Source organism: Salvelinus sp. IW2-2015, linkage group LG16 (genome assembly GCF_002910315.2).
Source record: "Salvelinus sp. IW2-2015 linkage group LG16, ASM291031v2, whole genome shotgun sequence".
NCBI lineage: Eukaryota > Metazoa > Chordata > Actinopteri > Salmoniformes > Salmonidae > Salvelinus > Salvelinus sp. IW2-2015.
This window is the reverse complement of record NC_036856.1, coordinates 35,504,115-35,518,472: the sequence shown is the minus strand read 5'-3', so window position 1 is coordinate 35,518,472 and position 14,358 is coordinate 35,504,115. Positions and strand designations below refer to the sequence as shown.

Here is a 14,358-nt window from a genome sequence, read left to right as displayed (position 1 = left end):
ATTATAACTTTTATTACATGTTTTACCTTTCTATTATTTTTTTATTTTCTTTCTCGCTGCATTGTTGGTAAGGGCCCGAAAGTAAGCATTTCACTGTTAGTCTACACCTGTTGTTTACGAAGAATGTGCGGAATAAAATGTGATTTGATATTTCACCAGTATCCTACATCCTACACATCTGTCACCACTCACAGGGAGGTGGCCTCATGCAGTCAGTCCATGGTTAGAATCCTGTTCACTAACATGTCACTGTGTCATCTTCACAGTGGCCGTAGCAATCCTTTTCTAGAGTCCATCTTGCACAGGTCCAATCGAGGGCCTCTCTCCCTCTTCAACCCTTTTCTCCATTCTAGAAATGATTATAAGGACACAGGTCCATACATACATGGCAGAGCTGATACATTGTGATAAAAGGGGAAAGATCAGACTAAGTGGTGGGCCCCAGGTGACAGGTGTACACAGCTCAGTGTCACATTCAGCAAGGGGTCAAAGCTACGTGTTCGGACATGTTTCATTCCATATGCTATGTATGTATTCATGCTTCTACACCTGCATTGCTTGCTGTTTGGGGTTTTAGGCTGGGTTTCTGTACAGCACTTTGAGATATCAGCTGATGTAAGAAGGGCTATATAAATACATTTGATTTGATNTTGCTTGCTGTTTGGGGTTTTAGGCTGGGTTTCTGTACAGCACTTTGAGATATCAGCTGATGTAAGAAGGGCTATATAAATACATTTGATTTGATGATATTCATCCATATAGTTGATATCTCTAGTATAATATCTCTCGGGGGAAAAACAGAAGTGTAAATATAGAGGATGTAAACAACGGAGTGAAAGAAAGTGTCTTGCAGCAGCACTGATTTCGTTGTTTTTTTTGGTCCAGGTCACCATAGTCTGTGACCCTTAACCATTCACCCTTGACCCCTGGGATTGTATCAGTGGTAGGTAAGGCTTTGCGTAGAGGGTGGTTGCTGTGGTTACAAGCTGTTGTTGGCAAGCATGCGGGTGAACTCGTCGATGAGGCTCTTGAAGGTGATCCTCCTGTCGGGGGTGCTCTCCCAACACTTCCTCATCAGCTCATACACCTGCAAGACAACATAATCATAACTAACGTAAGTTACAGAAACTATTTCATACACCTGCTAGACAACTAGGCTAGATACCCCTACCRGAGGTATAACAAAACACAAACATGTCTTCCATATATGAAATGGATGTTTGTGTAAAAATGTTTTTATGCAAAAGTGGTTAAATTGCTAGATATTGTGACACACCACCTTAACTTAAACAGTGCAGAAGAATGCCTGGGGGACAGGTGGGGGTGGGGGGGGGGGGGCACCTAAGCTCATGTAACCCAATATTTCAAGCTATGATATTGCTCAAATTCAGAATACAAGTAGTCAGTGCATTCAGAAAGTATTCTGACCCCTTCACTTTTTCCACATTTTGTTACTGTTACAGCCTTATTCTAAAATGGATTCAATTGTTTTCCCCCCTTTTCAATCTACACACAATACTCCATAATGACAAAGCAAAAACACGTTTTTAGAACTTGTTTCATAATTATAAAATGTAAAACTGAACTATAACATTTACATACAGTTGAAGACGAAAGTTTACATACACCTTAGCCAAATACATTTAAACTCAGTTTTTCACAATTCCTGACATTTAATCCTAGTAAACATTCCCTGTCTTAGGTCAGTTAGGATCACCACTTTATTTTAAGAATGTTGAAAGGTCAGAATAATAGTAGAGAGAAGGATTTATTTCAGCTTTTATTTCTTCATCACATTCCCAGTTCGTCAGAGGTTTACATACACTCAATTAGTATTTGGTAGCATTGCCTTTAAATTGTTTAACTTGAGTAAAATGTTTCGGTAGCCTTCCACAAGCTTCCCATAATAACTTGGGTGAATTTTGGCACATTCTACCTGACAGAGCTGGATTAACTGAGTCAGGTTTGTAGCCTCCTTGCTCGCACATGCTTTTTCAGTTCTGTCCACAGATGTTCTATGGATTTGATGTCATGCTTTGTGATGGCCACTCCAATACCTTGACTTTGTTGTTCTTAAGCCATTTTGCCACAACTTTGGAAGTATGCTTGGGGTCATTGTCCATTTGGAGGCACCATTTGCACCAAGCGTTTAGCTTCCTGACTGATGTCTTGAGATGTTGCTTCAATATATCCACATAATTTCCCCTCCTCATGATGCTATCTATATTGTGAAGTGCACCAGTCCTCCTGCAGCAAAGCACTCCACAACATGATGCTGCCACCCCAGTGCTTCATGGTTGGGATGGTGTTCTTCGGCTTGCAAGTCTCCCCCTTTTTCCTCCAAACATAACGATGATCATTATGGCCAAACAGTTATATTTTTGTTTCATCAGACCAGAGGGCATTTCTCCAAAAAGTACAATCTTTGTCCCCATGTGCAGTTGCAAACCGTAGTCTGGCTTTTGATGTTGCGGTTTTGGAGCAGTGGCTTCTTCCTTGCTGAGCTGCCTTTCAGGTTATGTCGATATAGGATTTGTTTTAATTTTTACTAGGATGTCAGGAATTATGAAAAACTGAGATTAAATGAATTTGAATAAAGTGTATGTAAACTTCCGACTTCAACTGTAGATACTTTTGTACCTGTTTCATCCAGCATCTTCACAAGGTCCTTTGCTGTTGTTCTGGGATTGATTTGCACTTTTCGCACCAAAGTACGTTTATCTCTAGGAGACAAAACGCATTTCCTTTCTGAGTGGTATGATGGCTGTGTGGTCCCATGGTGTTTATACTCGCGTACTATTGTTTGTACAGATGAACGTGGTACCTTCAGGTGTTTGGAAATTGCTCCCAAGGATGAACCAGACTTGTGGAGGTCTACAAAATGTTTTTCTGAGGTCTTGGCTGATTTCTTTGGATTTTTCCAATGATGTCAAGCAAAGAGGCACTGAGTTTGAAGGTAGGCCTCGAAATACATCCACAGGTACACCTCCAATTGACTCAAATTATGTCAATTAGCCTATCAGAAGCTTCCAAATCCATGCCATCACTTTCTGGAATTTTCCAAGCTGTTTAAAGGCACAGTCAACTTAGTGTATGTGAACTTCTGACCCACTGGAATTGTGATACAGTGAATTATAAGTGAAATAATCTGTCTGTAAACAATTGTTGGGAAAAATACTTGTGTCATGCACAAAGTAGATGTCCTAACCGACTTGCCAAAACTATAGTTTGTTYACAAGAAATTTGTGGAGTGGTTGAAAAACGAGTTTTAATGACTCCAACCTAAGTGTATGTAAACTTCCGACTTCAACTGTAAGTATTACTCAATACTTTGTTTAAGCACCTTAAGCAGCAATTACAGCCGCAAGTCTTCTTGGGTATGACGCTAAAAGCTTGGCACACCTGTATTTGGGGAGTCTCTCCCATTCTTCTCTGCAGATCCTCTAAAGCGCTGTCAGGTTGGACAGCTAATTTCACGTCTCTCCATGGATGTTRGATCGGGTTCAAGCCCGGGCTCTGGCTGGGCCACTCAAGGACTTGTCCCGAAACCATTCCTGCATTGTCTTGACTGTGTGCTTAGGGTCGTTGTCCAGTCTGAGGTCCTGAGCGCTCTGGAGCAGGTTTTCATCAAGGATCTCTCTGTACTTTTCTCCGTTCATCTTTGCCTCGATCCTGACTAGTCTCCCACTCCCTGCCAATAAACAACATCCCCACAGCATGATGCTGCTACCACCATGCTACACCATAGGGATGGTGCCAGGATTCCTCCAAATGTGACACTTGGCATTCAGGCCAAAGAGTACCATCTTGGTTTCATCAGGACAGAGAATCTTGTTACTCATGGTCTGAGAGTCTTTTGGTGCCTTTTGGCAAACTCCAAGCGGCCTGTCATGTGGTTTTTACTGAGGAGTAGCTTCCGTCTAGCCACTCTACCATAAAGGCCTGCTTGGTGGAGTGCTGCAGAGATGGCTGTCCTTCTGGAAGGTTCTCCCATCTCCACAGAGGAACTCTAGAGGTCTGTCAGAGTCACCATTGGGTTCTTGGTCACCTCCTTGACCAAGACCCTTTTCCCCCGATTGCTCAGTTTGGCCGGGCGGCCAGATCTAGGATGAGTTTTGGTGGTTCCAAACTTCTTCCTTTTAAGAATGATGGAGGCCACTGTGTTCTTGGGGACCTTCAATGCTTCTGACATTTTTTGGTACCTTTAACATTTTATTGAATCCATTTTAGATTAAGGCTGTAATGTAAGAAAATGTGGAAAAAGTTAAGGGGTCTGAATACTTTCCGAATGTACTGTACATAAACAATCAGCATTACGATATATTTATTAGTCTTGGAAATGTATACCTGGAAACACACAGATACAATAGGTGGAAATATCAACTATTAATATTTATGAATGTAATGTAAACTTCACTTTTTGGTAGCTGTTCAAAATATTGCTCTCATTCAGGGCTGTATGGTCCTGCCTTTTTAATGTTGTGGCTATTGGCTCTAAGGAAAACAAGTGGGCTCAGACATAGAAAAATTTGGGGTCCAAGATAACTTAAAGGATTTTGTATCTTTAGCCCCAAGTCTTGCAATTAAGTCAAAGGGGCAATCACAGATTATATTTAGTCTCAAATCCAATATGGCATCCAAAATCAAATATGGCTGCCATAATAACATTTGATGGAGGTTAAAATCACCTGTAAATATGAATTTAGTATTTTAGTATATTTTTTTATTGTGTACAATAGTCATGCCTATAAAGACTGTTGGTGTGTATACATTTTATTCTGAATCAGTGGAGGCTGCCGATATGAGGACAGCTCATAGTAATGTCCGGAACGGCGCAAATGGAATTGCATCAAACACATGGAAACCATGGAAACCATGTGTTTGATACCTTTCCACTTATTCCGTTCCATCCAATACCCCAAGCCCGTCCTCCCCAATTAAGGTGCCACCAACCTCCTGTGTTCTGAATCCAATATGGCTAACATGATTACACTCAAACACCTTGGCCTGCATATAAGTAGCCCTAGTTCATTTTGATTGTGTTATTCTGTCTTTAAAATTGTTATTTGTATTTCTAGCACTATGAGTGGCATTGCCATGCCTCTGTTGTGTTTGAAAAGTCGAAGCCACCTCGTTTTTCAAATTGTGTTCATGTTTAAATCTCATTCACACACTGACAGCATATCAATAATGGGCAATTCCACTAAATATAATAAGGTTTTCACGACACAAGCGCACAGTAGCGTTATAGGAGTTATAGGAGTTATAGGAGAGCAACCGTAATACAACAGTCGGCAACTCTAGTAGTGTATATGTAGAGCCCTCTTTTCCCCACTAAAACTAAGTGTGCAAGGTTGATTCAAAGTCTTTTGAAGGTGACCAGGACATCATTGTGTCCTAACAGGGTGAGGAGACAAAGTAGCCAATAGTGGTTGTAGTTCTGGGGCCTGACCAGTAGTGGTTGTAGTTCTGGGACCTGACCAGTAGCCAGTAGTGGTTGTAGTTCTGGGGCCTGACCAGTAGCCAGTAGTGGTTGTAGTTCTGGGACCTGACCAGTAGCCGTAGTAGTTTGTAGTTTTCTGGGGCCTGACCAGTAGTGGTTGTAGTTCTGGGACCTGAACAGTAGCAGTAGGTTGTAGTTCTGGGCCTGACCAGTAGTGGTTGTAGTTCGTGGCCTGACCAGTAGTGGTTGTAGTTCTGGGACCTGACCAGTAGCCAGTAGTGGTTGTAGTTTCTGGGCCTGACAGTAGTGGTTGTAGTTCTGGACTGAACAGTAGCAGTAGTGTTGTAGTTTCTGGGGCCTGACCAGTATGGGTTGTATTCTGAGACCTGACCAGTAGCAGTAGTGTTGTAGTTCTGGGGCTGACGTAGCCAGTAGTGGTTGTAGTTCTGGGCTGACCGTAGCCAGTAGTGGTTGTAGTTTTGGGACCTGACAGTAGCCAGTAGTGGTTGTAGTTTGAGACCTGACAGTACCAGTAGGGGTTGTTGTTCTGGGCCTGACAGTAGCCAGTAGTGGTTTGTAGTTCTGGGACTGACCAGTAGTGGTTGTAGTTCTGGGGCTGACCAGTAGCGAGGTTGTAGTTCTGGTGCCTGACCAGTAGCCAGTAGTGGTTGTAGTTTCTGGGACTCTTTGACCAGTAGTGGTTGTAGTTCTGGGACTTACCAGTAGTGGTTGTAGTTCTGGGACTGACTCCAGTGTCTTTGAGTTGGGAGAGCTGTGTTGTGTTTGGGAACCTGACAGTAGTGGTTGTAGTTCTGGGACCTGACCAGTATCCAGTAGTGGTTGTAGTTCTGGGACCTGACCAGTAGTGGTTGTAGTTCTGGGACCTGACCAGTAGCGGGTTGTAGTTCTGGGGCCTGACCAGTAGCCAGTAGTGGTTGTAGTTCTGGGACCTGACCAGTAGCCAGTAATGGTTGTAGTTCTGTGGCCTGACCAGTAGCCAGTAGTGGTTGTAGTTCTGTGGCACAGCTAACTGGTCATTCTGGGCAAGCTGCAGTGATAATGTATGGCTGGCGGGGTATTGGGACTGTGGGGTGATGATCAGTTTCCATTTCTACAGTTTGCTATAGGCAGTCAAAAGATGCAGCTTGCATACCAAACTGTAATGTTAGCCCAGGCTGAATGATGCTGGGGATACTCCAGTAGTGGAATGGTTAGTTGTCTGCTTGTGAAGAAAGGGCTGTCACAAACAGTATTCAGTTCCTTCCAACGCCTAATTGGCCTGTGGGTTGAATGTGTCAAAGTCATATTTCTTTATATTCCTTTGGCTGTCAGGTAGGATTATAATATGGACGATATTAACTTTGAGTGGTTGGCATTGATTCCGGACTGGGGCCCGCCCAGCAGGATATGTGGAGAGTGACAGAACCTGCGAGGTGGACCTCAGGTTACTTAGAGGTTGGTTAGAGTGTAGCTAGGTCATAGACTATGACTAAGAGGGCCTCCCGGGTGGTGCAGTGGTCTAAGGCACTGCATCGCAGCGCTAGCTGTTTCACCAGAGACTCTGGGTTCGCGCCCAGGCCTGAGATGGTTTGCTCAGCATATGTGGGAACTCCTTCAAGACTGTTGGAAAAGCATTCCAGGTGAAATAAAATATATTGTTTAACACTTTTTTGGTTACTACATGATTCCATATGTGTTATTTCATAGTTTTGATGTCTTAACTATCATTCTACAATGTAGAAAATAGTACAATTAAAGAAAAACCCTTGAATGAGTAGGTGTTCTAAAACTTTTGACCGGTAGTGTACTTATACAGCTGATTAAACCACCATTTAATTGTAATGTGGCAGCCATATTGGATTTGGAGTAAAATCTGGGGGGTAATCTAATTGCAAGAGTAGGGGCTAAACATATAAAATCCACAGACAAACCTTTGATACGAAAAAATGACAGTTTTCGGTGTCTGAGCCCACTTGCCTTAGAGCCGATTACAATAGTCACAACATCAAACTTGTAACTGTATACATTTTTCTCAGGCGGGACAATACAGCACTGAATGAGAGCAAATTTCACTTGTAAAGTTGTCTATTGAACAGCTACCAGTTATGTTTACATGCATGAGAAATATTAATTGTTATCATAACTAACGTTAGTTAAAGAAAATATTTCATACACCTGCCAGACGAACAAGGCCCACAGGCAGATGCAAGATGCAAATGAGTTCTAGACATGACATTTCTAGGATTATTAAATTATTCTAGTCAATGTAAAAAACCTTGTAGGTGAATAAAAAAATATATCAAAAGGCACTTTTCTAGCTCCATAAATGATCTCAGAGGATGGTGATTTGAGTGACCTATTGAAGATTCCTCTTCATGGTGGAGAAAGAGTTTAAAGAGAGAGAGCATGTTGTGCGTGATGGGGTGACTCTGAACAGCGTGAGGTAGGCAGGCAGGTAGGTAGGTAGATCCTACCGTTCCAGGACAGCTCTCAGGGCGGGGCAGCCTCTTTCCCTCCTCCAGCGCCTTGACCAATCGCGTCACAGTCATCTGACCCTGAGTGGGACCAATCATCTTCAAGAACACCTGTGGGGACAGGTCGGGGGGAGGGGAGAGATAAGTCACCATGGAGACGTGATGAAATGAAATGACCCCTGAAATCTAGCCAGTCAGGACTGGAGTGACTTAGTTGTATTGTTGTCACCAACATTCAGAAGACATTAGTCATCGAACCTTAACTCTACATTACATTTAACATTCTATAATCTATTTCAAAACAGTCTGTAGACAACATACAATGCCTTCAGAAAGTATTCACACTTCACACACTTTTGTTGTGTTACAAGGTGTGATTACAATGGATTTAATTGTCGTTTTTTTGACAATGATCTACAAAAAATACTCTATAATGTCAAAGTGGAAGAAAATGTAACATTTGTAAAACATTTATGAAAAGTAAAACAGTAATATATCTTGTTTAGAGAAGTATTCAACCCCCTGAGTCAATACATGTTAGAATCACCTTGGGCAGCGACTACAGCTGTGAGTCTTTCTGGGTAGGTCTAAGAGGTTTGCACATCTGGATTGTAAAATAGTTGCACATTATTATTTTTAAATTCTTCAAGCTCTGTCAAGTTTGTTGCTGATTATTGCTAGACAGCCTATCCATAACCTAATGCAGTCACCAGTCAAATATAAAGAGTGGTACTCAGTGATATGTTTGGGGCAAATCCAACAACACAACACTTTGAATTCAGGACATATTTTTCATTTCTTTGCCACATTTTTTGTAGTTTTACTTCCCTCCGATCCTTATTGCAAACAGGATGCATGTTTTGGAATATATTTATTCTGTACAGGCTTCCTTCTTTTCACTCATTTAGATTAGTATTGTGGAGTAATAACTACAATGTTGTTGATCCATCCTCAGTTTTAAAGTCACCATTGGCCTCCTGGTGAAATCACTGAGCGGTTTCCTTCCTCTCCGCCAACTGAGAAGGACGCCTATCTTTGTAGTGACTGGGTGTATTAATACACCATCCAAAGTGTAATTAACAACTTCATCATGCTCAAAAGGATATTCAATCTCCTTCTTTGCGAGCCATTGGAAAACCTCCTTGGTCTTTGTGATTGAATCTGTGTTTGAAATTCACTGCTCGTCTAAGGGACCTTACAAATAATTGTATGTGTGGGGTACAGAGATGAGGTACTCATTCCAAAATGATGTTAAACACTATTATTGCACAGTCCATGCAACTTATGTTACTTGTTAAGCACATTTTTACTCCTGAACGTATTTAGGCTTGCTATAACAAAGGGGTTGAATACTTACGGACAATTTTTTAAATTAATTTGTAAACATTTCTAAAAAATATCATTCCAATTTGACATTATGTGGCATTGTGTGTCAAATTCAGGTTGTAACGCAACAAAATGTAGAAAAAGACAAGGGGTGTGAATACTTTCTGAAGGCTCTGTATAAGACAGTAATATCTAATTGATGTTAGGTCAGATCAGATGAGAGACTACTTGTTCCTTTACTGTAAATTGAACAGGGTGGTAAAGGGTATTAATAAGACCCAATGGATATGTACTAATCATGGCTACTTGGTGTGGATGAGGGAGGACATATTGTGACAGTTCGTCTGAGCAATCAGGGAGATGCACGTGTGTGTGTATTATGGCACAGGCTGGCGGGAGTGGGCAGAGTCACCCTGGGCATTGACTGGCACCATCTGCCTCAATCAGGAGATGGAAGGCCGTGCTGTCAGGCCTGTGTGTGTACTGACCGTCATGGGGCTGATGGCAGAGTCACAGTAGGTGAGTAGTTCATACATCGTGACACCGAAGGACCAGACATCAGAGGCCAGGTAGAACTTACAGTGGACCAGACACTCTGGGGCATACCTGGCACAGGCGGAGAGGAGAGAGGACACACATGTCAATACAAATTCAAAATGGAGTCATTATCAATTTCAAAGAGCAGCTTTCTTTCCTTTCCCTCTCATATCTCTTCCCCTCTCTGTACTACACTTTGTCTTATTTTCCCTCCCTCCCTCACCAGAACACAGGGCTGTCCAGGTCATCTTTGACCGTGTAATATCCCTCGTTGTCCTTGATGCTCTTGGTAAGTCCGAAATCTCCGATCTTCACCGTGCTCTCGTTCTCCACCAGAACGTTCCGGGCCGCCAGATCCCGGTGGATGTAATTCCGAGATCCAAGATAGTCCATTCCCTGGACAGAGGGGAGACACAGAGATGGTTGGAATTTATCCTATCCATAACATCCCCTTAATATCTCCATAATATTCCCATAACACTGTCAGATCTAGGGATCTGTTCAACCAGGGTTAATGGTCAGAGTTAGGGGTATGTTAGGTAGCGYCGCTAGTGTTAGGGGTATGTTAGGTAGCGGTGCTAGTGTTAGGGGTATGTTAGGTAGCGGCGTTAGTGTTAGGGGTATGTTAGGTAGCGGCGCTAGTGTTAGGGGTATGTTAGGCAGCGGCGCTAGTGTTAGGGGTATGTTAGGTAGCGGTGCTAGTGTTGGGCTATGTTAGGCAGCGGTGCTAGTGTTAGGGGTATGTTAGGCAGCGCGCTAGTGTTAGGGGTGTGTTAGGGGTATGTTAGGGAGCGGGCTAGTGTTAGGGGGTATGTTGTTAGGGGGTATGTTAGGTGTAGCGGCTAGCGTAGTGTTAGGGGCTATGTTAGGCAGCGGCGCTAGTGTGTTAAGGGGTATGTTAGGTAGCGGCGCTAGTGTTAGGGGTATGTTAGGTAGCGGCGCTAGTGTTAGGGTTGTTGGTAGCGGGTAGTGTTAGGGGTATGTTGGTTAGCGGTGCTAGTGTGTTAGGGGTATGTTGATGGGGCAGCGGCTGCTAGTGTTAGGGGTATGTTGGATACGGCAGTGTTAGGGTATGTTAGGTAGCGGCGCTAGTGTTTAGGGGTAAGTGTTAGGTTAGCGTCGCTAGTGTTAGGGTATGTTAGGCAGCGCGCTAGTGTTAGGGGTATGTTAGGTAGCGGCGCTAGTGTTAGGGGTATGTTAGGTAGCGGCGCTAGTGTTAGGGTATGTTAGGTAGCGGTGGCTAGTGTTAGGGGTATGTTAGGGTAGCGGCGCTAGTGTTGAGGGAGTGTTAGGTAGCGGCGCTAGTGTTAGGGGTATGTTAGGTAGCGGCGCTAGGTGTTGGAGGTATGTTTAGGTCGGCGCTAGTGTTAGGGTATTGGAGCGCGCTTGTAGGGGTATGTTAGGTCAGCGGCGCAGTGTTAGGGGTATGTTAGGCAGCGGTGCTAGTGTTAGGGGTATGTTAGGTAGCGGCGCTAGTGTTAGGGGTATGTTAGGCAGCGGCGCTAGTGTTAGGGGTATGTTAGGTAGCGGTGCTAGTGTTAGGGTAGGTTCTAGGCAGCGGCGCTAGTGTTAGGGGTCATGTTAGGTAGCGGTGCTAGTGTTAGGGTATGTTAGGTAGGCGCTAGTGTAGGGGTACTGTTAGGCAGCGGCGCTAGTGCTAGGGTATGTTAGGGCAGCGGCGCTAGTGTTAGGGGTATGTTAGGTAGCCGGTGCTAGTGTTAGGGTATGTTAGGTAGCGGTGTAGTGTTAGGGTATGTTAGGCAGCGGCGCTAGTGTTAGGGGTATGTTAGGTAGGGCGCTAGTGTTAGGGTATGTTAGTGCGCGGTGCTAGTGTTTAGGGGTATGTTACGGTAGCGGCGCTAGTGTTAGGGGTATGTTAGGCAGCGGTGCTAGTGTTAGGGGTATGTTAGGTAGCGGTGCTAGTGTTAGGGATGTTAGCGTAGCGGCGCTAGTGTTAGGGGTATGTTAGGCAGCGGCGCTAGTGTTAGGGGTATGTTAGGTAGCGGTGCTAGTGTTAGGGGTATGTTAGGTAGCGGTGCTAGGTGTTGGGGTATGTTAGGCAGCGGTGCTCAGTGTTGAGGGTATGTTGGTAGCGGTGGCTAGTGTTAGGGGTATGTTAGGCAGCGGCGCTAGTTGGTAGGCGGTATGTTAGGCAGCGGCGCTGTGTTAGGTGTAGGTTGTAGCGCCTAGTGTTAGGGTATGTTAAGGTGCGGGTAGTGTTAGGGGTATGTTAGGTAGCGGGGGCTAGTGTTGGGGTATGTTAGGTAGCGCGCTAGTGTTAGGGGTATGTTAGGTAGCGCGCTAGTGTTAGGGTATGAGGTGCGGTGCTAGTGTTAGGGGTATGTTAGGCAGCGGCGCTAGTGTTAGGGGTATGTTAGGTAGCGGTGCTAGTGTTAGGGGTATGTTAGGTAGCGGTGCTAGTGTTAGGGGTATGTTAGGTAGCGGCGCTAGTGTTAGGGGATGTTAGGTAGCGGTGCTAGTGTAGGGGTATGTTAGGTAGCGGTGCTATGTTAGGGTATGTTAGGTAGCGGTGCTAGTGTTAGGGGTATGTTAGGTGCTAGTGTTAGGGGTATGTTAGGTAGCGGTGCTAGTGTTTAAAGTACCTGACAGATTGGACAGCGTAACTGAGCAGAGTCTTCAGGCTGGTCTGGCTTTGTTGCGGGGGAGGTATTCTTCAGACTGCCAGCAGGCAGGTACTCCATGATCAACTTGATGGCTCTGCCTCCTGCACACAGACGGAAGAGAGGATGGAGTGAGGCAAAGCAGAAGGTGGTGTTTCAGTAGGTAGGTGTGGTGTGTATACGTGTGTGTGCGTGTGTGCGTATACTCTGCTCACCCTCCTCTGACAGATGCCTTTGTACTTGACAATGTTGTGGTGGTAAAGTTCTTTAAGGATTCCTATCTCACACCAGAGGTTGCTGCTCTGTTCCTCTCTGTTCTCTGGCTTTAAACTCTTCACTGCTACCAGCTCCCCTGTCCGGTCCCCTCTGGGGTCATACCGACACAGCTCCACCTTGCCAAAGTGACCCTACACACACACACACACACACAACACACCACACACACACACACACACACACCACAACACAAACACAACACAACACACACACACACACACACACACACAGTATCCATCATACTCACATAAACATTAACATTAACTTGCATATGCACACGGTCTCTGGCATGGTCAAACACACACGTGTGTTACCTCTCCTAAATCTCGAATCTTCTTGAGGAACCTCTTCTCGAACACAGTGGGGTCGACCTCCAGAGTGGGTACAGGCTTGATAGAGGGGTCTGATGGAGGGATACACACTGTTACACACTGACAATACACACACACACTCTCAAAACATACACACACATTGTTGCACACTGACAACATACACACTGTTACACACTGACAACATACACAGTGGGTTTATTCAGCTAAGCAACAGCACCAGTATGATGGATGTCTAACTGCGACATGACAGCAGTACCTCATTCTAGCCACCATGTGGGAGTATTGAGGGAATATTTATATCCATGGGGCCCAGTTTAGGGGGAGCTGTGGAGCGTGAACCCAGTGAACTCCACAACACTCATACACACACTCTTGCAATCTCTCTCTCTAGCTAGCGCTGAMAAACAGCTGCCATCTCTCTCTGTTTCATAATTTTCCTTCAATTCGAAAGAGGCTTAACTTCTCTAAGATAGGGGGCAGCATTTTCACGTTTGGATGAAAAGCATACCCAAATTAAACTGCCAGCTACTCATCCCCAGAAGATAAGATATGCATATTGTTAGTAGATTTGGATAGAAAACACTCTGAAGTTTCTAAAACTGTTTGAATCATGTCTGAGAGTATAACAGAACTTATTTAGCAGGCGAAACCCCGAGGACAAACCATTCCGATTTTTTGTTGTTGTTGAGGTCACTCTCTTTTCAATGGATTTTCATTGGGAATACAGATTTCTAATTGACCTTCTTGTAGTTCCTACCGCTTCCACTGGATGTCAACAGTCTTTAGAAATTGGTTGAGGGTTTTTCCATTGTGTAATGAAGAAGTACGGCCATTTTGAATCAGGGTCACTTGTTGTGTCCTGTTTGTTAGAGGCGCATGACCAGAAGGCTAACTACAGTTTGTTTTAATCCTGTATTGAACACAGATCTTCCCGTCTTCAATTTTATCGATTATTTACGTAAAAAATTACCTAAAGTTGTATTACAAAAGTAGTTTGAAATGTTTTGGCAAAGTTTACTGGTAACTTTTGAGATATTTTGTAGTCACGTTTCACAATTTGGAACCGGTGTTTTTCTGGATCAAACGCGCCAAATAAATTGACATTTTGGATATATATCGACGGAATTACAAAAAGGACCATTTGTGATGTTTATGGGACATATTGGAGTGCCAACAACAGAAGCTCGTCAAAGGTAAGGCATGAATTATATTTTTATTTCTGCGTTTTGTGTCGCGCCTGCAGGGTTGAAATATGCTTCTCTCTCTGTTTACTATGGTGCTATCCTCAGATAATAGCATCGTTTGCTTTCGCCGAAAAGCCTATTTGAATTCTGACATGTTGGCTGGAT

General features: G+C 44.0%; 1 protein-coding gene across 1 annotated transcript in view; it reads right to left on the bottom strand.

The window, feature by feature from the left end:
* Nucleotides 1-867: 867 nt before the first annotated feature.
* The window catches only part of jak1 (Janus kinase 1), an 83,663-nt gene continuing 70,172 nt past the window's right edge, over nt 868-14,358 (bottom strand). The window contains 7 exon segments of the mRNA XM_024003647.2: nt 868-1,087; nt 7,918-8,028; nt 9,732-9,849; nt 10,004-10,176; nt 12,384-12,507; nt 12,618-12,808; nt 12,992-13,080. Coding sequence (XP_023859415.1) covers nt 980-1,087; nt 7,918-8,028; nt 9,732-9,849; nt 10,004-10,176; nt 12,384-12,507; nt 12,618-12,808; nt 12,992-13,080 — 914 coding nt within the window. The 3' untranslated portion in view covers nt 868-979.